Source organism: Rattus norvegicus, chromosome 2, assembly GCF_036323735.1.
Source record: "Rattus norvegicus strain BN/NHsdMcwi chromosome 2, GRCr8, whole genome shotgun sequence".
Lineage (NCBI taxonomy): Eukaryota > Metazoa > Chordata > Mammalia > Rodentia > Muridae > Rattus > Rattus norvegicus.
Window position 1 is genome coordinate 22,414,982 of NC_086020.1, and position 24,444 is coordinate 22,439,425.

The 24,444-nt window shown below is 39.3% G+C and overlaps 1 protein-coding gene across 3 annotated transcripts in view; it reads left to right on the forward strand.

Moving 5' to 3' along the window:
* Hapln1 (hyaluronan and proteoglycan link protein 1) overlaps positions 1 to 16,728 on the forward strand; it is a 64,743-nt gene extending 48,015 nt beyond the window's left edge. For 2 of the 3 annotated variants that reach the window (XM_006231748.5, XM_039101883.2), the window contains 3 exons: positions 5,624 to 5,995; positions 9,409 to 9,711; positions 12,814 to 16,728. In XM_006231748.5, coding sequence (XP_006231810.1) covers positions 5,624 to 5,995; positions 9,409 to 9,711; positions 12,814 to 13,103 — 965 coding nt within the window. In that variant the 3' untranslated portion in view covers positions 13,104 to 16,728. 3 annotated transcript variants of the gene reach the window in all.
* Positions 16,729 to 24,444: the final 7,716 nt, after the last annotated feature.

Sequence of the window (24,444 nt, forward strand, 5' to 3'; positions counted from 1 at the left end):
GATGCCTAGCTCAAGCAGACAGGTTTCCCTTTAGTGTCAAGAATATTTCCTACATTGCCATAAATCCACCTTCAGGATTTAAAACAGTGGCAGCATGTGTCTTTACTTTTCAATGAGAAGTTGGCAATAATAATAACATAACAGGCATTTGTGATCAGGATTGCCCCAAACAGTACTATTATTCAGTGTCGAATGATTTCCCATCACAGTCAACTTAGCCAGAAGGCAAGGGAGGAAGACGGTGTGCTACTAAAAGGAAACTTGCTCTGTAGCACATCAAAGCAGGAAATATCGGTCTCGGAGGAAAAATACATGCTGTCTGAGAAAACTGTAAGCTATATTGTTCTAGATAGTCTGGTAGATTCATGAGAAGGAATCGGTCACAGAGACATACAGAACTGGTGTTAGGGATGGCAGTCCAAGCACAGGGAGGCAGTAAACTGATGCAAAAGCACATTATTGCAGTTCATGCAGTTTGAGGGTAGCATTGCTCAAAGCAGAAAGGCAGCAGCCATCACCTGCTGAAAGGGTGACCTTCATTGCCCTGTTCCGAGCACCGGGGCTTTCATTTATAATTCAAAACCAGACATCATGAAGGTTCTTGGAAACATTGCCTTTAAGGACTAAGGAAACTGAAGTAAAGCATCTTTAAAATCTTGGTTAGAGATATCAGTTTTATTAAGCGAGTTCTATAAATATAAAAATGTAATACTTCATTCATGACCATAAAATACCCCACAATCACCCCTCGGACTTCTTGTACTTCTTTCCTGAAGAACCATAGACAAGCATTTGTTGGTTTCAGTTGGCTATTCATTTATTAAGGAATTCCTGAAATTGTAGTTTATTTTTCATTCCATTGTCAAACATCGTAATACAGACACAAAGTTCAGAGTTTTTAAAACATGGCCGTTTGCACCACAAACAGGCAAACTCCTTATACACACGTACACACACATACACACACACACACATCCGCACGCGCACACACACGCATGCACGCACACACACATTTTTCAATTCTTCTGGGGATTATTTTTAAAGCTTTGTTTGAATGAGTTCTCCTGGGGGTTTCGGCTACATCATTGTCTATGAGTTCGTGCTGCAGGAGAAATCAGCTTTCTTTTCTGTGTGATGAACAATTCTGAAAATAGATAGTGGATGCCTGCACACTACAGTGAAAGTAAGTAGTGTCCCTGCCCACACATGAGAATGGGATTTAAATCTAGGTATACATATATAATGTGTGAATATGCAAGCCTATGTGTTCATAGCCATCTATACCTTATAACCTTGACTGCACACCAAAATCAAAACAAGACAAACAAAAAAAAAAAAAAAAAAAACAAAGCAACACGAAAGGTAACAAAGCTTTGCTTTGCTGTTTTTCTTGTAGAGGTGTATTTTTTAATTCCCCTATGTAACTATCAGATGAGTCACAACTTATTTTTTTTTCAATTGATTTAAGAAATCTAAAATTCTGGAACCTACTTCCTTCCATACACCATGGGGACAAGTAACCTAACAAGACTTGTTGTCTTGCATGGCTTTATTTCAAAGGGATAAGCTTTGATTCACAGTAACTTTTTCCCAGGTAGGGTTTCTCTCTGAATATGAACTTCAAAAACCTTACACTTCTAATAGAACTGAGAGGTTTGGTTTCAAAGCTGTGATTCTAAGGTTTTTTTTTTTGTACAATCATTTTTGACCTATTGTTTAAAGAGTTTATCTAAAGTACACGGCAGATAAAGGTCATGCTTCTCTCATTTGCTGCCCCTGCATCTCTCCTCCAGATTGCACAGCATTCTGGAAACTAATAAGAGGGCGCCAGCGGTCCAGTGCATCCCCGGTTGGCATTCTCACCATGCCCTGCTGTTTCCCTTGGAGGAAGCACTACACTTGGAAGGGCATCAAGTCCCTGAAGTTACCATCACTCGCCATTTCTGATAGAACAAGTAATTTCCTACTTCAAAGATGCTCCTCGGAAAGGCTCCATGCTCCACCGAGCATCTTTAATTCCCCAAATCAGCTTTATATTTTGAGTAAACAGCCTGACTTAAGGACAAGGTCTTCAGTCTACCTAGATGTTCGCATGAACTTACAGTGGACAATAAGAACAAAACCAGCACACGTTGTGCAGCTTCGTTTCATTTATTCTCTCATTTTGCTAAGAAGAAAACCAGGCAGTACTGATTCTGACAATCAAGGCTTAATTTTATAGTGTACTTGTATTGCTGTGAGACCACCCTGTCAATCAAAGAGTGTTGATGGAAGCATGAATATATATAGGACAAAGGACATGATCAGATCCAAGGTTTCCTACTCTAGCCCACACTGTGCATTCTGTCTTCTGCGATCTTGACTCCTTTTCCGATGCTATTGTCGTTTCCTTTTTGCTTCCTTGCTTAGTCGTTGGCCCATGGGATGAAAGCCTGTGACAGAGCCTAATAACAAGATTAAACTAAGTTTTCTTCTGAGACAGACATGGTGAAGCTGGGCTGTAATAGGGTTTTGACAGAGCTTTGAAAGCTTCTGACTTGCTAACCGTGTTTCTTTCTTCCATATATTCTGCTTGGTAGTAGGCCCCTCCCTCCACCTTCAGCCATGCTTAGTGCTATTTAATCTGCAATATTCATCTAAATGCAAACCAAAGCCATCAGCAGGGCCATGATGGGGTGTGAGTTAGTGAACCCTGATGGTCATTCATTACTAAATGTGTTAGGCATTCTTCCCAGACTTATTTGAATTTCAGGTCAAGAACTCTAGACTATCATACACCCTGGGAAGCACATTAAATCCTGAAATATAAGTCAGCCTCTACCCACAAGGAAACACTGCAGAAGAGTTAACAGTTAAAAACAGAGAGCATCAGAAGTCTCAGTCCTTGAGTTTTGTTCTTTGCTCCAGCTCAGTAATTTATGGAACAAGACCTTGCATTCATCCTGAAACATCTTACCATTGCACTAAATCCTACAAATGCCCAATTCCCTTAATAAATAGGTGGCGTTGGATATATTATTTAGATTCTTGACCCGTTCGGCTCAAAAACTTTACAAGTGGTTGATGGTGAAAATCTCTAAGTGTGAAAATTCTGCTTACCACTAGACAGTGCTCTAGTATTCTGAGACCTACTGAGTGCAAGCTGTGCAATAGTAACTAGGCGGGTAGCACCATGTGCTATCTGATGCTGTTTTGAGTGACTCGTGTGTGCAAGGTCTACTCTATGATGCTTTAGTTCATTTGTAAGGGAAGGAGCTTGCCCCAGGGAAAGAATCACCAATTGACACAGTGGGATTAGATCAGGTTCTCTTGCCTATGAAAATCCCCGTTGCTGTCTGGCTATCTGCTGCTGTGCCTCTCAGTTTTATACGTGGGTATCGGTTTCCACTTTCAACTGAGTAATTTGAACAAATTGCAAAATGGAAACCTCTTGTAGAAATGTGTAGTGTCTCTATTGATACTTAAAGCCTAGCATGGCATAAAGTCCAGGTGTGTTCCTCAAATATCAAGCATCAGTGTTCCTTGTGACAATTGGTGCCTTAGCTACGGTTTTATGACTGGAAAGGGGCACTGTGACCTCAGCAATTCTTAGAAAGGAAAATATTTGACTAGGGCTGGCTTAAAATTTCAGAGGTTCAGTCCATTAATGATATGGTGAGAAGCATGACAGCACGCAGGCCGACATGATGCTGCAGAGAGAGCTGCGTGTCGGACATTTTGATCTGCAGGCAGCAGAGGAGACTGCTACACTGGCCCTAGCTTGAGCATAGGAGACCTTAAAGCCTGTCTCCATAGTGACACACTTCCTCCACAAGGCCACACCTACTCAATGGCCACACCTCCTACTAGTGTCACTCCCTATGGAGCAAGCACTTAAATACAAGAGTCTGTAGGTTCCAATCCTATTCAAACAACCAAACTGAGCACAGTTAGTCAGCAGCATGTCCCCCCACCCCAAAAAGAAGAGCAGAGATGTTTAGGTAGATCTCAGATATTAGAGTATTAGGTGGGAGAATTACATGTAGGGTAGAGCAAAAGTGGGTTTTATTTTTCTCCTCTTCAGATTCTCTTGTACTAAATAAGAAGAGATTGATTGGAATACATGCAAATGTTTAATGAATCATGCCTGTGATTCATTTTAATTAGCTACTTTATGAAGTCATGTTCTTTATTTTCATTATCTATTGAAAGTGGAAACTTTTCTGTTTTTGAGTATTTGGACTCAAATAAATGCAACGATATGCTAAGTTTTGAACATCAAATTCTTATCACAAGAGTGTCAGAAGCATCCGAGTTTAGATAATTTTTACTGTGAATCAGAATCTGCTCTGCGCGTGTCATTAAATAAGTTTTGAGTTCTATCTCAAGGAAAATGGCGACTCTTTTGGATGCAGTGGTTCTCAGCCTACTGGTTGTGACTCTGTGGCTAGCCTCTGTCTCCAAAAATGTTTACATCATGATTCAGAACAGTGGCCAAATTACAGTTATGAAGTAGCAATGAAAATAATTTATGGTTGGGGGTCACCACAACACGCGGAACTGTATTAAAGGGTCGCAGCATTAGGAAGGTTGAGAACTGCTGTCCTTGTGATCTATCCATCTTAAAAGATTCAGGGCCAAGGATTGTTCAAGAACAATTGTTCTAGGGCTGCAAAGACTGCCAAGCTATATTCAGAACAGCTTTTATGGTTTGGAAACTGTGAAGACAAGAGGTATGGTTGTCCTAGAGTTCTTCCACTTTTTCCTTTGCATATCTCAAACATCCTTAACAGAATGTGTCAAGGTCAAAAACATCAAGTTCTAATGAGGGGAAACCCCAGGGAAAGTTGAGATCTGAAAATAACTGCTGGCTCTCTAACAGAGACAGCAGTGCTGACTGGCGACTTATATTATCACAGTGCTCTTTAGAAAGCTACGAAGTCCTTGGAGGGTGGAGGCAGGAAACCACAGGGCAAGAACAATGAAGGTGGAAGTGCTCGGTGTAAAACAAGAGGAGAGCAAGGAAAAGAGAGGAAGAAAGGAAATAGAGAGGAACTGAGGCCACCTCAGGAAATGAAGACTGAAATAGTTATTGGGTGTTACAAAAATAATTATGATTCTTAAAACACTTTAAGCTTTCATGGTTTGAGGATGTATCTCAGAGCTTACTGTAGTTTATCACCGCCACTAAGACTACCTTCTGATGCCCAGTCTCGGTTGAAATGAAATGTGTGAATGTTGCTTGAAATGCTTTACAAGTGCACATAAATGGAAGACATAAATGTAAAGGTACATGCATGACCGTAATGATAAGGCACAAGTGAATTGTGTCTCTTTAAAGGTTTTAGAAAATGTGTCCAAGCTTACTTTACCTTGAAAGATTTGGTGTTCATATTGAAAGGAATCTAAACAGTATTTAGACTTTATTACAAGGTCATTATTGAATCCCCTAATTGACAACTGTGTATATTATTCCCAGTTTTATAATGGCTTGCAGACACCTCTTGGCTAATAGAGATATCTTAATGTATGCTTCAAAGCAAGCATGTAGAGAACGGGTCAGGTGCCCTTTTCATTAGATAAAACACTCTGAAAACCCATGAAATTATTTTCTGCTTCTTCATCTTTCCCCTTCCTCTTCTAGCTGAAAATGGCCCCCGTCTACTTGTGGAAGCAGAACAAGCCAAGGTCTTCTCGCACAGAGGTGGCAACGTGACACTGCCATGTAAATTTTATCGAGACCCTACAGCATTTGGCTCGGGAATCCACAAAATCCGCATTAAGTGGACCAAGCTAACTTCAGATTACCTCAGGGAAGTGGATGTCTTCGTTTCCATGGGCTATCACAAGAAAACCTACGGAGGTTATCAAGGCCGAGTGTTTCTGAAGGGAGGCAGTGATAATGACGCCTCCCTGATCATCACAGATCTCACCCTGGAGGATTATGGAAGATATAAGTGTGAGGTGATTGAAGGACTAGAAGATGATACTGCTGTGGTGGCATTAGAGTTACAAGGTAGGTATTCATCAAGCATGTTAAACTTCAAAGGAATAGTGAGTCTCCACTTCTTTATTTTCACACAGGGTAACATGTAATAGTTACTGTAGCAATAATGGACGAACTCATATGTCTTTGCCTAGCAAGTTTTTCCCCTTTTATGTTTTGCCATCTGCATATGATTTCAGCTTTCAGCTTAGAAATGTACGCACAATACTCATGTGCAAATTTGAGACTGTTCACGACAAGGAGAAACCTGCAATGGAACTGAATTAATAATATTTGGAAATAGCCTTATGCTATTCAAAACTTAAATCCCATTATGTGGTTATTGAGAAATTCAAATTAGATTCTTTTTTATTGTGCTTCTAAAATTATCTCTATTTCCAACTAATGGTAAGATTTGTAAAGGACATCTGCAGTGAAATACAGGTAATTGTATTCAGTAAGATGACTGCAGAAGTTAATTTAGCAGAAAATTTACTTAAATATTCTTGCCAAGAAGCAATTTTTTAATGGCCCAGGGTCCTTTAGAAACTAAATAGCAAATGATGCAGGTACTTGGGGAGATAGATAGATAGATAGATAGATAGATAGATAGATAGATAGATTGATAGATAGATGATAGATGATAGATAGAAGGATAGATACATACATACATACATACATACATACATACATACATACACTGACCACATTCAATGGGTTTAAAAGTCAACAGAATACAAAGCTATGCAAGCAGAAGTGTCCTTACCTTGGACTCATTTCTCGGTCATCACTCCTGGAAAGTGCTAAAGGTTCACTGTATAGAGTGCAAGTTGTCACATTTTCATGAGTTTTGCCCATGTTCTACACTGAAGACTGAGACTAGCTCCATTAGTAAGATCGTTTCCTTCACAAAACCATAGGTCAGTGTTTGCTAGAAGCTTTTAATCTCATTCCAGAAAAAAAGTTATTGTGTCTTTTGAAAATGATAACCCTGACCACCAGCCCTCCCAAATCCCACAAGATTCTGGAAGGCATGTAGAAGTCGGTCAGCCTTATCTCCCTGATAAAATCCAGTGCAAAGCTCTGTGGCTACAGAACATGTGTTCTAGCTGTATAGATGTTCAACGAGATGTATAGACTGTGGGTCTAGTTAATCCTAGTATGTGATGCTTTTTGCCTTCAAGGTTTTTTTATAACAAAGTTAATTTGTTTTTTAAAGAAAATATTAAAGTATTTTTAAAGTTACAAAAGTCTTGTGACTTTATAAAAGGATCGAGTGATGTGATTTTAAAATAGAAAGCAACTCAAATATAAATACATATGCATATTTATATTTATATTTGTATACTGGATTTGGAACTAACTCAGGAACTAATGAATGCTGCTCTACTGCTTATAAGAAGCAGGATACACAGGATAGTATGTTGATATCTGAAATTTTTTCTGGGTCTTTAAAGTTATTACAAATTAAAGTACCCTATATTTTCCAGTTTCTTTTTGGCAAAGAAAAGGTGGTACAAACATTTCTATCTTCAGATAAAGATGCTGGGAGTTCTGCTCCTTGAGCTCTAGCTACCGAGAGAAGCATTGCTCGATACGTTATTTTCCTTTCTACACATCTGGGATTGTTGAGAAAAGAGAACAAATGTCACAGTATGCAGAGAGTGTTGTAGCACTTCTATGCTGGGGCACACCCTGGTCCTAGTTGGACAGGGGCAGAGCATCCTGAGAACCATCTCCTGGTTCTTCCTCCCCATTACCACAGTCAGTGGCAACCTAGAGTCTTTCCTTCTTCTCTTGGCTCTGAGCCAGCTGATAGATCCATCAGCCAAGAACCTGAGAAAGCAGAATGAGATCAGAAAGCCTTCTTGGACCCTCTCCTGCTGTGATCCCTGCCAGCTGGACTGGACTGAGGAACAAGGGGAAAGATTTGATTTAAAACCTCAAGTTCTCTTGTAGGTGTATCCCGGACAGTTTAGAAAAGAACGCACCACCCATGATTGGTTATTAGAGAATTGTACATGGTCTTGTGTAGATTCTGCAGTCTTGTCGCATGTAGCAAAGTCTGTACAATAACTGGGCCAGTGGGACAAGATGTCTGCAATCCATGTGCTAAGATACTAATCTGCTGTAATCACATATCTAAGAATGCTTGCTCTGAATTCTTTTACTAACTACAGGGGAGACATGTTGTCAGACGTCTTCCTTAATACACAGTAAATGACACGATTCTGAATCCTTAACTTGATATCAATCCTACAGAAACTATGTAGGATGTGAGACAGCTCGATTCCCGCCAATAATTATTTGAGCAAAAGAATTGCTTTCAGAAGGCCGTTGCCTCTTCCCAGACAAAGTCAAATGCCAATCCATGCTCTTTGCATCTCCAAACGGATTTTTCTCTGAAATACTTGACTCTTCAGGATTAAACAGTCAATTAATGGACGTTTTCTCTGTACTCATCTTGCATAGCATGAGTTTAAGAGAAGTGATAGTTTTAGTTTATTTATATGGAAATCCTTTCCACACCTTGGCTCTTGTTTGTAATATAATTCATAAATAGGGAAAAACGAAAATGCTAAAAGCAAAACCCATTTCAGCGTCCGTCCTCCATGCAGTTCCTCTCTGTTGCTGGGAGATGTGACTTTTACTCAATAGATGTTTAAGGAAATCCTGGGGATTTTTTAAACTAAGAGCCCCTGTTTCAGCTGTTTCAAGGGCAAGAAAACAAGAGTTAAGGGATACATAAAATGTTGAAACAAAAATTATCATGCTTTTGCATAGGGTGTGTCTCCCTAGAACAGAATTATGGAATTAGCATGAGACGAATGAGACTTTTGTTAGATATGCAAATTTAACTGGTTTCTTCGAATTCAAACCCTGAAGTGACAGTGACTTACTTGCATGGTTTCAGCAGCACACAGAAGAGTGGAAGAACGTGCACATTTGAAGCATCCAACTTATTCTTTTTACTAGTGTCAAAGACTATACGAAACAAACTGCTAACTCCATAACAACATCTTCCAAAAAACTGTGAATTTTGGAAAACACCGTCTGCCCAAGTACTCTATCTCCCAGAACCCTTAGTATTAGCTTGGACTTTTGCCTTCCCATAAAAGCTCAGCAGTTGTATGTTCAATACAACTGTATGTATATGACATATTGAAACACATGGCTGAATCTCTTTCACAGGGGAGAAATTTTTAGCATGAGTTGAACTCTTGGCAGTGGAGTCAAATCACTAAAGTTGTCATTCCAAGTCATAGCTACTCACAGGGTACTTAACAACCAAGTGTGTGAAGTAGAAGTGGGCTGTGAGAAACCACTCCGAGTTCCCCAAAACCTAGTCCATCTGGAGATTGCACTTTTTCTGCACACCCTCTTGTAAGCCGACATGTTCAGGGCTCATCACTAATGACTTTTTCTGTCTCTCCTTTGAACAGGTGTGGTGTTCCCTTACTTTCCACGATTGGGACGCTACAATCTTAACTTTCACGAGGCTCGCCAGGCTTGTCTGGACCAGGATGCTGTGATTGCTTCCTTCGACCAGCTGTACGATGCCTGGCGGGGCGGGCTGGATTGGTGCAATGCTGGCTGGCTCAGTGACGGATCTGTGCAGTACCCAATCACCAAACCACGTGAGCCCTGCGGGGGCCAAAACACCGTGCCTGGAGTCAGGAACTACGGGTTCTGGGACAAGGATAAGAGCAGATATGATGTTTTCTGTTTCACATCCAACTTCAATGGTAAGATGGCAGCTGTTTTGCCCTCGCTTTTATCCTGGAGAACAAGTTGTACTAAAACGCTGTTTGAATTTTGATATTAATTTTTAAAGACAAAACAAACAAAAACAAAAAAACAAGCAACCCCCCCCCAAAAAAAACAACAGAAAAGCAATCCTTTAAGGTATCACTCTATTTTTAAAAGAAGCAAAATGTTCTTGAATTTTGAATGTCATAATTTTAAAATTATCTACATGAATCCAACAAGAGCTACATATTTCCGGTTTCGCTACAGTTTTTTAATGACGTAGTTGAAGCTGTCATGTGTGCCTGTTTCATGCTGCCAGTGTCCTGTCCCTGCACTACTGCTCTGTGCTGAGGGGAGGGGCTTCCCGGCCATACTTACCCTCCCTTTCCCAGTCACAATATCATGATCAACAAAGTTCAAGGCAAGTTGGGAACTGAGTGAGACAAATTCAGCACAATTAGACTAAAAGAGAAAGGCAGGGAAGTTTTCTATGGCACCAATAACAGACTCATCGCATTCTTCCCACTCCCAGCCCTTCTATTGGATCATCCTGAACCTAACCTTGGGGGCCTACTACAAAATGAAAATGTAGGGACCTTTGTTCAAAATGGATTAAGAGTTTTAAGCTATATTGTCACAAAAGTCCATAATCCTATTATTTAGTAGACTGGGGACGGAGGACTATAAGTACAAGGCCAGCCTAAGCTATATAGCGAGACTCTCTTCAAACGAACAAGCAAAAGCACAATGCAGGGCCTTAAAACAAACATAGGGCCTTCTAGTTGAGGGGGCAGAGTAACTGCATAAGTCACATCCCTGTGAATCGGCTCTAGGCCCATAGTTATATTTAAAGTCCCTGGAAATAGACTCCTGAGGAATTAAAAAGGGAAACAACTTAGACTTCAACATTTTACCCGAAAGAGCTTTGAATGATGCAGTTCCAGCCATCCACACTGCTGCAGGAGTTCATGGTGCCGAACAGATGGATATGTATCTCAAGCAAATTTCATTTTCAAACAGGTAGAGGTCAGATTTGAACTCATGTCCTATGGTTTGCGGTTCTATGTAGATGGCAGACCAGTCTCTCTAGTTAATGGATGTTGCAGTGGCTTCTACCCTTATTTCAAATCTTACTAGGTTAGAGTAGAAAGAACTGGGAGCATTTGTTTACACTGTGGCAGCCTATTTAGGGATAGGGAGACATCTCAGATGTGCTTGCCTTTAGTCCAGAGAACTCATGGCAAAGTGCCAGGTGTGGTGGAATGCGCTTATAATCCCAGCGATGCTGAGGCACAAACAGGAGGATCCCTGGGGCTCACAGGACAGCTCGGCCAGTTTAATGGGAGGCCCTGTATCAAAAGATGTGAAGAGCATTTCTGAGTGTAACACCAAGGTTTGTGCCTCTAGCTGGAGGCACACAGTCAAAACCATTAACATCTGAACAGAAATGCATATTCACTTACCATACACACACACTCACACACACAAACACACACAAACACACACACACACGCACATACACACACACATATAAACAAACACACACATAAAGATACACACACACAAACACAGACACACTGACACACACACTCACACACACACTCACACACACACGCACATACACACACATATAAACAAACACAAACACATAAAAATACACACACAAACACAGACACACTGACACACACACTCACTCACACACACACACTGACACACACATATAAACACACATACACTCACACACACATAAACACACACTCACACACACACTCACACACACAAACACACACACTCACAAACACACGTACATACACACATATAAACAAACACACATAAAAATACACACACACAAACACAGACACACTGACACACACACTCACTCACACACACATAAACACACATACACTCACACACACACATAAACACACACACTCACACATACACACTCACACACACACTCACACACACATAAACACACATACACTCACACACATATAAACACACACACTCTCACACACACAAACACACACACTCACAAACACACGCACATACACACATATAAACAAACACACCTAAAAATACACACATACAAACACAGACACACTGACACACACACACTCACACACACAAACACACACTCACAAACACACGCACATACACACATATAAACAAACACACACATAAAAATACACACACACAAACACAGACACACTGACACACACACAAGAGCGTCATGCTAAATGAGAGCCATAGGATAATACACTATATAATGTGTGTGATTGGAAAATGTGATTATATTACCCTTAAAACTAAGACAACTGAGAAAACATGCAATGTATGCCAGTTCTGCCAACTGATGATTCATTCGTACATGATGCCGTCCATCTTGTTAATGAGATCTCAGTCATTAATACTTCAATAAGTGGTCAAAAGTAACAGTGTTTCTGTGCAATCAAGAAACAGCAAAATGTCAGGCTTCAAAAGATGAAAATTTTAAAACATTAACAAACTCCTCTTCTAGTAAGGGGGTGCAGATGGGGTTTGCATTCAGCAAGGATGTCATTAATCGCAAATGACTTCCTGTGTTTGATGAATTTTTATGCTGTGGCTATGGTGAGAATAAGGTCTTATTGATACCTGTATTGAAAAGAGCTTGAGGGCTTTGAGTTTCTTTTAAATGGACTTTTATGTGAAGAATGTTTTTTGATCCTTTCACATTCAAATTTCGCCTCTCTAGAAACTTGTACTGGGGTTCAGTCTTGCTACAAGTAGAATTTAAATAGCCCTTCTTTCAACGTGAATTCGGTCTTCCCTAGAACCACAGAAGAGCTCTTTTAGTCTCTAATTAGCTATCAGAAACTGCATCTGCCAGTGCCCTTTTCTTTTTAATGCTATACAAGGGCATGCGTGAGCACACGCCAAGAAGCAAGGCTTAAGCAAATTTATTTAATCGAGAATGGCCTGTTAATATGACATTTAAATGGCAATCTTATGTTCTCCAAATTTCAGATGTTGTTCTGCGTCTCCTTTCACTGAAAAGCACTGTGCTGTTGGCTCCTTCCATCCCAGGCTGGCTAACTCTTTCCTTCTCCCCACAGGCCGATTTTACTACCTGATCCACCCCACCAAGCTTACCTACGACGAAGCAGTGCAAGCTTGTCTCAATGATGGTGCTCAGATTGCGAAAGTGGGTCAGATATTTGCTGCCTGGAAGCTTCTGGGCTATGACCGCTGCGATGCCGGATGGCTGGCGGATGGCAGTGTCCGCTACCCTATTTCTCGGCCAAGACGGCGCTGTAGTCCGACAGAGGCTGCAGTGCGCTTTGTGGGTTTCCCAGATAAAAAGCATAAGCTGTACGGGGTCTATTGCTTCCGAGCATACAACTGAGTGTGCCCTGGAGTCAGTTCTCGAGATACGTGAAAGTTTTGTTCGTTTGTTTTTTGTTTTTAATATGAACTCATGCAAGTTACCAAAACTGTGATAACCCTTTTTCACTTACTGTAAAGAGTCGTTTTCATAAAGGCCAATTCATTCATTTGTTTTGTAAAGCTATCAGTCGATATATATTATAAATTAATATAAGCATAGGGGAGCTAAAAAAGAGGGGGAGGGGCTTTAGAGCCTAACTGGTTTATGCTATGTCATCCCAACAAGATGTCATTTCATGAAAGGGACATGCTGCAGGCTGACAGTCACCAGGACTGTATTAGGAAAATTAATGCTACTTGCCGAAGTAACTTCCACAAGCACAAATTTTACATATTTCTACAATTTTGAAATGCACTTCACTAAACAAATTAGAACAACGAATTTGAAATACAGGCTTCTTTACATAAACCAGGATTCTGGGAGGTGCAAAAACTCAGTATCATAAGGGAATAACAGAGACTTTTTCTAAAAGTTAATACTTCAAGTCTCCAGTATACAGAATAGTTTACTCTTTAAAAATCTACCTTTTTGACCAAAAAAATTCATAGAGACTCAGATTAAAATTAAAAACCACGGTTAGATCTCCTAGGTCAACTCCTTTATATAAAGTATCGACTTAAGTACACAGATAATACTTTATCAATGAAAGAATCCTACCTTCTAATTACAATTACCTATCTGAGAAGACTTGTTTTATTATTTTTAAGTAGCTTTACTGAATTATATTTAAATTCTAAGAAACTTTGCTAAGCAGTATTTAGAATCTACTCAGGGCAGTTAAAATAGTAAACTGCTGGACAGAAAACAAGTACAATGTAGCAGCTTGACTTTATGTTAGTGTATGAAACATTATTGTCCTATAAAAGTAATTTTAATCTATTTAATATTTCTTATTTACATTACATGACAAAAGCCATCAAATGAATGAATAACTCTACATTTGCCTAACTAAGAAATAAAGACTCAACTTCCAAAATCGCTCTTGTTTGTCTGCACGATATAGTGCCCAAGTAGGACCTGAACTTAGAGAAAAATTGGGGAAAATACATTTCTAAATAGTCCCTCAAATAGAAAAAACAGCCACTGTCAGTTTCCTTTCTGGTTAAATTTGGCAAAGTAAAATACTGGCATTCTCATAGCACACTTCACACCTTCAGGCTTTAAGTGAAAAGTTAAGCCCAGGTTCAGAAAAGTAACTTCCAGTACTAGCAACTCCAGTCTTAAATAGCGAGTTCTTTTGACAACTGCTGAGACCCCCAAAGGGACCAATATTTGTATTCAAGTAATAGTTCTGTTTTCTCATTACTTCACAGTGAATTCTCATGAATGGGACTTAGTATAATAATCCAAGTATAACATATCTGGTATGCTGTCATCAATGTTTTTATGTAGATTCCCCCCCCATGAACATAACTAAATAAATCTGTTTCCTGAATTGACCATGGTTGCACATAAAGCTCTGTAATAACTATAATAAAAATGCTCTATAAATATAGTTATGTGTGTGGAAGATATAGAGCAGTTGGAAGTCCATGAAACCATAACTATCATGATATATCATCTAGATAAAATATAGTAAGTAATAATAGGTCCTTTCTTTCAGAGGCTTAAACTGTGATGATGCATGTAGTTGTGAGTTAGGGTATGCAAATTACACAAAAAGTATACATCCAAAGAAATAATGGGGTTTTACTCAAACAGCGATTATATAAACTGGACTCCAACTTCTAAGCTAAACACAAATTGAAGAGACTGAATGGCCTATAACATAGTGAATACATTACTTAAGAAGGAGACTCCAAACTAGCTCCTTACAGGCTGGGCAAAGCTCTTTGGAGGAAGATCATATACTTGAACCATCATTGCCTGTATTGTAAGAATTTTGTCTGCAAGGCAAGTAGATACATTTTATACTGAGGTAGGTTCATTCCTTTCAGTTATCATCCTAGAAGTCCACAGGGCAGTGCAGTAGCATTTCTTAACCTTTGAATACTTAGTATAGGAAACGGTGCTGATCAAAACCTCCAGTGACTGTTAGCTGACGTATGTCTACACCAATCGCATACCATCTGTCCATTCTTAAAAACATCCTAGAATGAACACTGCTGGGCAGAGTTTTTAACTTCTAATTTCACACAAAGGACCAGAATCTTCATGCCCTTTGAACTCCTAATTGAAAGGGGTCTTTTAATATTCTCACCTTTCTGTTTACTCCACCAAGTAATGTATTTTCCTACTTCATATCTCATTATGAATGTCTTCAAAAGAAAAAAGTTGTCTTAGCACATTTCCTAGCAGAAAGTTGACCTAACAGTGTCTATTTCAGAAATCACATTGTAGATGAAAGAGATGACAGATAGACTACAAAATAATGAAAATGTTTTATAGTATGGCCCATACATGAAGAACAGAACAAATCTATACATTTTACTGAAACTCCTTGATTTGAAACCTCTAAGCAAAAAGATCCAATACATTTAAAAATACTTATAGGGATGAAGTTAATTTGTCATATTAACACTGGAAGCCATCTTTTAATGACTGCTGCCATATTTTGTCACAGCAACTTTTAGCCAAATGTAGTATTTGTAAATTTAAATTTTCTTTCATATAAAAAGGGCCGGTACCTGTTAAAGTGCTATTTTATGCAGCAAGATAGTAGCTTGTTATTTCAGCAATTAGTAGATTCAAATAAGATACCAATTTGGTTGCTGGCAGCCATACTGGGTTTCTTGATTTCAGTACTCCTAAAAACATGCTGATGTCATGGAGTAGCTGACTGCTAAAAAAGGGAAAGTTAGAAGGGAATCAGTTGTCAGGTTAGGGTTAGTCTTGGTTTTTGTTTGTTTGTTTGTTTTGTTTTGTTTTTGTTTTTGTTTTCATTTTGTTTGTTTCTTTTTCTTTTTGCATAGAATGCTTAAAAAAAATCAATTGACAGCTGACAACTTTTTTGAGAAGTTAATTATGTCATAGTTCAAGACTGCCAGCATAGTGTACAGCAACAGCTACGGATAATACAGAAGTCAGTAAGCCACCCAGTTAGAAGAAGGTCAATATTTAAATGCATTTAATAGCTACAAAGGACAAGTTTGAGGAGAACCAATGTGTATTGGAAAAAAAAAAGAATGTTTTCATTTTCTGTAAGATTCAATGAACTGGTGAACAAATATTAAAAGTCAATTTTGTTTTGCTACAGTATCATTTGATTCTTCTGACATATAGAATCAGTCATTTTACCTTGAGTCAAACTCATTAAATGCACCATGAATTCTTCTGTTGCTAGTGCAATGCTTTGAATGGAACATACTCAAATGAGTTCCAGCTGTGAATTCACACAAGAAAGTATACTTCAGAACTTTCCCATGCTGATTTTGGATACATTAAACAGCCTGAAGAAAAAAAACTTCCAGTAATGAGGTTAATTAAATTTTCTTTTAGTGTGCAAAGTCTTTCAAAATGAGGAATATCCTATTCATTTTATCATCGTTTTTCATATATTTTGATTTTTGTCATACAAAGTGTATGAGGCAGGGTGAAAGATTCTATGGAGGTTCTAAGTCCCCAAATAAAAGTCATGAAACCATTCGAGTGTGATGTGTTGCTTCCTTACCAAAAAATTGGTTTAATACTACAACAATTTGTTGAATAGAATAGATCCTGTGTTTGAGCATTAGGTGCCATGTGTATAAGGAAAGGAGAAACAGAAAGGTATCAGCAAGTGGTGTGTAGCCTATGACAGGCTCTTGGCTTCTATTTCAATTCCTCGGTTTCTTCATTTATGATGTTTAAAGGTTCTGCAGCCTTACTTCTCAGTAGCATCGTGTGTGTGTGTGTGTGTGTGTGTGTGTGTGTGTGTGTGTGTGTGTGTGTGTTACTCACGTTCCAAACTTAAGGGAAAACTGTAATTGCACATGTTATTTCTCCATAAGAAGTAAACTTCACATCTGCCTCAATGTATTTTTATATCTCTTTCAGGCCAGTAAGTTTACCTTAGAGCCAGTTACTGTCAGAACATGTTAGCAGGCTTGGTGGAAGTCAATGGCTTATGAAATCAAGTAGTTCTCTTTCCTTCAGCATCTCTCGTCTAGTTTTTACCCTCTGAGGTTATCTACATCTCTAAAGCTTCAGCTACAAAAAGTAGGGTCTCTCATGTAATAGGCATCTAGTTATCTGATCACATGACCACTGTTGATTTGGACAAATATTCCCAAGGTAAAGACAAAGCTGAAATTCTCCTCTGTCTAGTAATTAAAATATTGGATGAGAACAGATTTCTGGCAATATTAATCCCAATCCTTTCTTATCCAAGGAAGGAACCTAGCAACTCTGCTTTCACTCATCCCACTGAAAAATTTCTTGCTTAAAAAAAAAGTCCCTTGGGTTTTCAATTAATGAAAAATGTTTTGCCAGAATCAGAAAAATATTTTTGAAGCCAGTGAGTTTGATGGTTTACAAACTACTGAAGTCGGATCTTGAAAGATGCTGAGGACCTTGCAGGTGAATCTAAAGGTGAAGACAGAAAAACACTCATTATCTGTCACTCATTGCTCTGACAAATAGACACACCTACACACAGTCCTTGGCAGCCTCCTGTGTGCTTACTTTCTGCCAACAGGAACATTGTGATTCCATTGGAAGAAGCTTGCTTCTGTGATGGGAACCAATTTCAAATGACTGAATACTGGGGTCTGCTCTTCTAATCAAATGTATTCAAAAATCCTTTCTTGGCTTTAGTGTATTTAGTTCAGAGCCAGAGCAAGAAGATAGAAGGTCTGAGGCCCTATGTTCAATACTCAGCACCACTAAATGAATTTTTATATATTTGGTTGTGAGCCTAGCCTTTAATGCCTGAGCCATCTCTCCAGCCCTAAATGAATTTTTAAAAATGTTTAGTTCAGTGTATCATAAATCTGTTAAGATAGGTGTGTTCACCATTTCAAAATTGCCTGTGTTCATGCCAAGCAACCAGAGCTTCCAGGGACTAAGCCACTACCTAAAGACTATACATGGACTGACCCTGGACTCTGACCTCATAGGTAGCAATGAATATCCTAGTAAGATCACCAGTGGAAGGGGAAGCCCTGGGTCCTGCTAAGACTGAGCCCCCAATGAACTAGATCGTTGGGGGGAGGGCGGCAAGGGGGGGAGGATGGGGAGGGGAACCCATGAAGAAGGGGAAGGGGGAGGGGAATGTTTGCCCGGAAACCGGGAAAGGGAATAACTCTCGAAATGTATATAAGAAATACTCAAGTTAATAAAAAAAAATTGCCTGTGTTCATACCTGAAGGCAATGGTTACTGAAAGCAACCTGTAAACAGGATTTTCTTAACTCTTAAATCACCATAGGTATGCACTCCTGTTGCTAATAATGAACTTCCAGAGCATGCAGGAAATACTTACATTCCTTCTTTATGCAAATCATAAAAACAACTATTCAAAATGTATTTTGCCCTTTATGACCTCTCAATTAAGTAAATAAGTCTGAAAGAAATCAAATCAATATGTTAAAAAAATAACATTTTATTTTCTTTGGCTCCCACAAGAAAAATGAATTGCAAAATGATTATTTAAGGAATTTTAGCGATGGTTTGCATAAAAAAATGGCCCCCATAAGAGCTCATAGATTTGAATGCTTAGACACCAGGGCATGGCACTATTTAAAAGGATTAGAAGAGGAATTAGGAGGTCTGGCCTTGTTGGAGGGAGTGTCTCACTGCAGGTGGGCCTTAAGGTTTCAAATGCATGTGGCAGGCTGGTCTCTTCTTATTATTTTAATAGCGAGATTATAGAGCTCTCATTTAAGTCTCCAGCTGTAGCGTATAATTTTAAAATCCACACTTGCTGCGCTAAGCTCTGTGATCAGCAGTCACTCTCCAGCCAGCGAGTCAATCCGCACAGCTGACTATCTAAGGCTTTCCCAGATACCCGCTATGTTCCAAAAACTGCTCGTGAGAGCGCCTCCCAGTTTGCTGAGTCTACGGGTTTCTTGTGATGTTCTTGTCCCTCTGGATCCTACAATATTTCTTCCTATTCTTCGGGATTCACTGAGTTCTGCCTAACGTTATGCTTTAAGAAACTTCAGCTATTAGGGGGATGCATAAAGTTCCTTAAAACACGAGACCAATGACACTTGGGCCGAGCATATTCTGTTTCTGGCTTGGCGCATCTCTCAGTGGTCAATGAAATCTTCCCTACTGATCAGAGAGCTTCTCTCTGGTCTTCAAAATTAGAGTAACTATGTTAAATTTCCTCAGTATCAGCCTTAAACCGGTAAAGTTAGAGAGCTTTTGGTTTGAGTCTCGATTTGGAAACAGTTTCAAACCCATTTAGTACTGGTTAACAGGAGACAAATCTCTAGACCAGGATGGCCTCAAACTCAGTGATCCTCCTGCCTCCTGCCTGCAAGAGCTGGGATTAAAGACAAGCACCACCAGACCCTGCAGTTCTCACTATCTTCAAGTGATTCTATCACACAGCCTGGGGCCTGCTTTAATCTATCATAGTAAAGATAAATATTGTTTTATTTTATTATGAAATTAATTTAATTATGAAAATGACATTTACTTATTTACTTATTTATCCTTTTACCCAGGTCTGAATGTGTTATCAGCCAAATTCCTATAAACCGAGACTGAGGGTCAACTCTGTTCTGATGTAGGTCCAGTCACTTTTGTTCCGATCCATGATGTAGAAACACTGCAAGCCTCTGAGATAAGTGCTGTCTCCCATTCTTCAACAGTTCTGGGAGAACCCGCACTGCTTTCTGCGGGATATGAATATAGTTCTACCAGAGTTAGCCATGTTGCTTTATTCTCACACTCAGAAAGATATGGTTTAGTGTTAAGGGAAGAGTTTTCAGTCGGTATTTAGCATTTATTTGTATCCTTCTATTTCTACTTCCCCAGGGAAAAGAAAACATCACAGAACTATTCATTCCTCCTTGCTAAGTATCTGTGAATACTGCGTTACCACATCGTATGTCCTGATCTAAAAGTCATTCAAGTTCAAAGTCTTTTCAGTTATAAATATGTTTGGATCCCTGGAGAGTTTGTTACTGAACCAGATGGCTGCAAATAATATGAAGAGTTTCACCTAATCTACCCTTTCCTCTTAAAGTAATTGGATTTTTACTCTTCTCATAGCCTTCAATGGTAAGAAAGCTATGGAAGAGAAAATGTCGCTCCTGTTTTATCCTGTGGTTTTGTGTATTCAACCTTCATCAATATGGGGGGAAGTTATGGATCACAAGACTCCCAAGTGTGTTGGTGATCTACACCATGCTAAGAAAAGGTCTGTTGGGTATGTAACCTGTTCTAGTGGAAATACTGAAAGCCCACAACATTTACAAGCTGCCAAATTTCCAGGTTTTGCTGACATGTTTTCTGATTAGTCTTGCAAAGCGATGATACATTTTTTCTGAGGTTCTTAAACTATTTTCTGTCATTTACACCAAAACAAAACAATAGAGGTATCTATGATTTCGTTCAACAGCAGTGTGAAGTATGTATTTGTCTTTCATATCAAATGCAGAATTTATTAATCCATACTCTGTCAAGTTTTTCTCTCCCCCATAAATCCGACGGCAAAATTAAAAGTCACTCATATAAAGCCAAGAAATACAGCTAATATATACAACTTTCCCACAGCCTTGTAGTGTAAAAGAGTATGAGATCCATGTTTCCAAAAGGGCACCACTGCTCTCTGAAAACAGAAAAATAATGCTGTAGGTTAGGAGAGAGAGAGGTCAGGCCTAAGATAAAGACAGCAGATGAAAAAATGAGATAGTTTATGCAAGTGGAAGCCATCTTGTGCAGCAAGATGTTGGTGTTGAACAAGCACAGAATTTATGTCCTACCTGGAGCACCAGTGGTGAGCATCCAGACACTTGCCTAGCCATCCCTCACCCACTGAGATTTGAGATTCTTTGAGATTCTTTGAGACACTTTGAGATTCTTCTAATCCTGTGTCCTGGTCTGTCCAGAACAGAAGAGATGTAGAGTTGTAGAAGAGGGAAAATCCCTTCTCTGGAAAAGTCATACAGAGTCAGAAATAGAAGGGACCACAGACCCTCCTTAAATTCTCTTTTCCCTTGTATACATTCTGTTAGCAAAAACAAATACAAACAAACAAAACAAAAAAAAACCCAAACCCAAAAAACAAAAGGCATAGTAGCTGCCTACCAATAGGAAGACTCAGAATCTAATAGAATTATTGATCGAAAATCATATCTACTCTGAAATTTATACAATATAGCAAAAGCGTTTGGTTTGGCTTTTCATTATAAATACAATAAAATACAATCAAACCCTTTAAGTATATGACTGGCTCACTACTGTGTACTAAGTATTCAAGGTATTATTATAGTCGTAATACCCTGAGAAGAAAACCACTGAACTCCACATTCCCTCAAAGTTCATGTAGATTAATGGCTTGACCCTGAAACACTTTCAAAAGCTCAGTGCTTCCTAATGGTTCTTGCCATCAGAAATAGTTGAGGCAATGGAACTTGCTTTCCTTCAGTTTTACTTCTTACTAGAACCAGATGAATAACAAATCTAGCACAGTTCCAGTTCAAAAGCTCAGAATTCATTGTCAGTATTGCTTGGCCCCCATTCATGGGATATCAGGCATATTAGAAGTGATGAAGGAATGTTAGCATTGTGGTGCCCATGCACAGCACATGGTTATGCCACCAGTGCCTCCCTGTTTAGTTCTCTCAGGCTTGAGAGATGAGAGCAATAGCTGAAATGTCCTAAATAACCTGAAGACAGCAAACCATCTTATCTACCTTACTGTTAACGTCCAGTTTGAAATGAGTTGACTTTGGTGAGATTTCCACGTATCATTTCTAATAAGTCCATTTCACAACTGAACAACTAAATAAAGCTCAGATTTAGAAGTAAATCTAAACAAGGAGTAAAGAAAGAGACACACTAACCACAGGAGGCTTTAGAAAGCCCAGCCACTGAACCATGCTAGCCATGGGAGGCTTAGAAGAGCCCAGCCGCTGAGTCATAAGGAAGGTTAAAAATGAGTTCTGTGTGCGTGTGTCTGTGTGTGTCTGTATGTGTCTGTGTCTTTCATCATGGACCCATGGGAACTGGGACAGTGACTGGTAGCACGGTCTATCCAGAGCTTAAAGCCGGGTAGTAGGAACTACACTCTACAATGATTCTTCTCCCACTTTATTAGGAATATTTAGTCTTTGACCCTTTAGCCTTGTTTGCAGCACCTATCCACAAAGTACTGTATATCTCCATGTCTGGTGATGCTACCTTGCAAGTAAAGGTAATATCCAATATACAGAAGGCAGCAATTTCTACTTTACAGAAAAATTCCACTTTCTTAATTATTGAGAACTGTTCTTAAATGAGGCTACAATGCTATTACTGCCCACTTCTTTCTGTTTTAGGCATTTAGGCAGTATACACAAAACACACAAATATTTTCTTCCTAGGTAAAGTGGTCACAGCTGCCGATGGGATCATAGGTACAAATGTCTAATAAAAGAGTGGGCTCCCTCTGTTGGCTGATCCATCAACATATGTGATTCATGCTTTCAGGACTTTCCTAGCCTAGTCTCCCACTTATAACCTTCCATGTGAGGGTGGTGTGTTCCACATCTATGGCTGGATGAAGCAGAACCATCCAAATTCACGAAGAGCATCTCAGGGTACACAAAGAATTCCTATCTGTTATTTATGTGATCATTTTTCACCAGCACTCTCAAAGATTACAGTCTATGCTTTGTTCAATAAAGTGAACTAGAGATATGTCCCAAACAATGGAGATGTTGCTCCTCTGTGCTGTGTCATTTGCTGTGGTGGTTTGACTGAGAAGGGTCCTCAGAGGCTCATATATTTGAATATTTGGTTCCCAGTGGTGGGTTGTTTAGAAAGGTGTAGGAGGTATGTCCTTGTTGGAAAAGGTATGTTACTGGGGTAGACTTTGAGGTTTTTCTAAGAGCCCAAGCCAGGCCCAGTATCTTCTCTATCTCACCGTCTCTATCTATCTCCATCTCTCCCTGTCTCTGTCTCTATGTATTTCTCTGTCTCTATGCTTCTGTCTCTCTCTGAATGTGTTTATCTCTCTCTCTCTCTCTCTCTCTCTCTCTCTCTCTCTCTCTCTCTCTCCTTCTGAATCAGATTTAATCTCTTAGCTAATGCTTGGGCACCCACGCCTACTTGCCTACTGCCAGACTCCCTATAGTGGTAGTCATGGGCAAACCCTCTGAAACTGTGAGCAAGCCTCCAAGTAAATGCTTCCTTTATATGTTGTTTGGCTAGGTGCTTCTTGATGGCATTAAAATAGTAACTAAAACACTTGCTAAGTCTAAGGAATAAGACATTCTGAAACAATTTAGAGAGACTACCTCTTCACACTTCTTTAAACTCACCATGAAAATCAACAATGTCCTGAGTAGATGCCCTATGCTTTGGTGCACTAAATGACGCTCTCGATTTGGATTATTTAAAGGCACCCTAACTAACACAATGGAGGGTCCGTTCTTTGCTAAATAAACACAAACTATTAAGGTAAGCTCAGATTAAAATGAGTTTGAGTGAGGTGTTGCTAATTTGATGAGTGCTTATTGGGTGCAGAGGAAGGACATTTGAAATAGTTTCCCTCTAATATCCCCTTATTTGACAAAGGTTCAAATGTTACACTCTGACTTTATAAGAAAAACAGGAGTCATTCATGAACTCCACAAGATGAGTTAAGTGACTTAACTGATTTAATTGTATAAATCACCATAACTGTATCTCTCACATCTTACATTGCGCCTGCAATTTCTAGTTGGTATGCTTTCTGTCCTGATAAAACATTCTTACAAAGCACACCAAACTCAACACTATGTGGATTTGTCATTTTACCATCTGCACCTGAAAGTCTAACATTTCAACTGTCCTCTGTAGGTTTTCTTGAAGCTTCTAAGTGAGTATTAGTGCTATCTTGTACTTACTTGGAAGTAATAAGCTTCATATCATAGGAGAATGCTCCCATATTGAGAAACCATTTACTATTCAACTTTATGTTTTGCATCTTTGTGCAAGCCCATCATAATCTGCTCCCCTGTGTCATCTCCAAGTCCTGTTCAGACCTGTGGTTGAGCTCATATAGTTTCTTCAGAAACAATACTTTCCTTCCTCGGGAGTTCATTACTTCTCTGTGAAGATGCTCTTATAGCTCAATTTTAGTCACTGATCTGACTTCCAGTACCAAAGCCAGACTTATCTCAGGTTTTAGTCATCTTGAAAGACAACAATGAAGTGGAAACTTAAGGGTTCTTTGGAAAGTC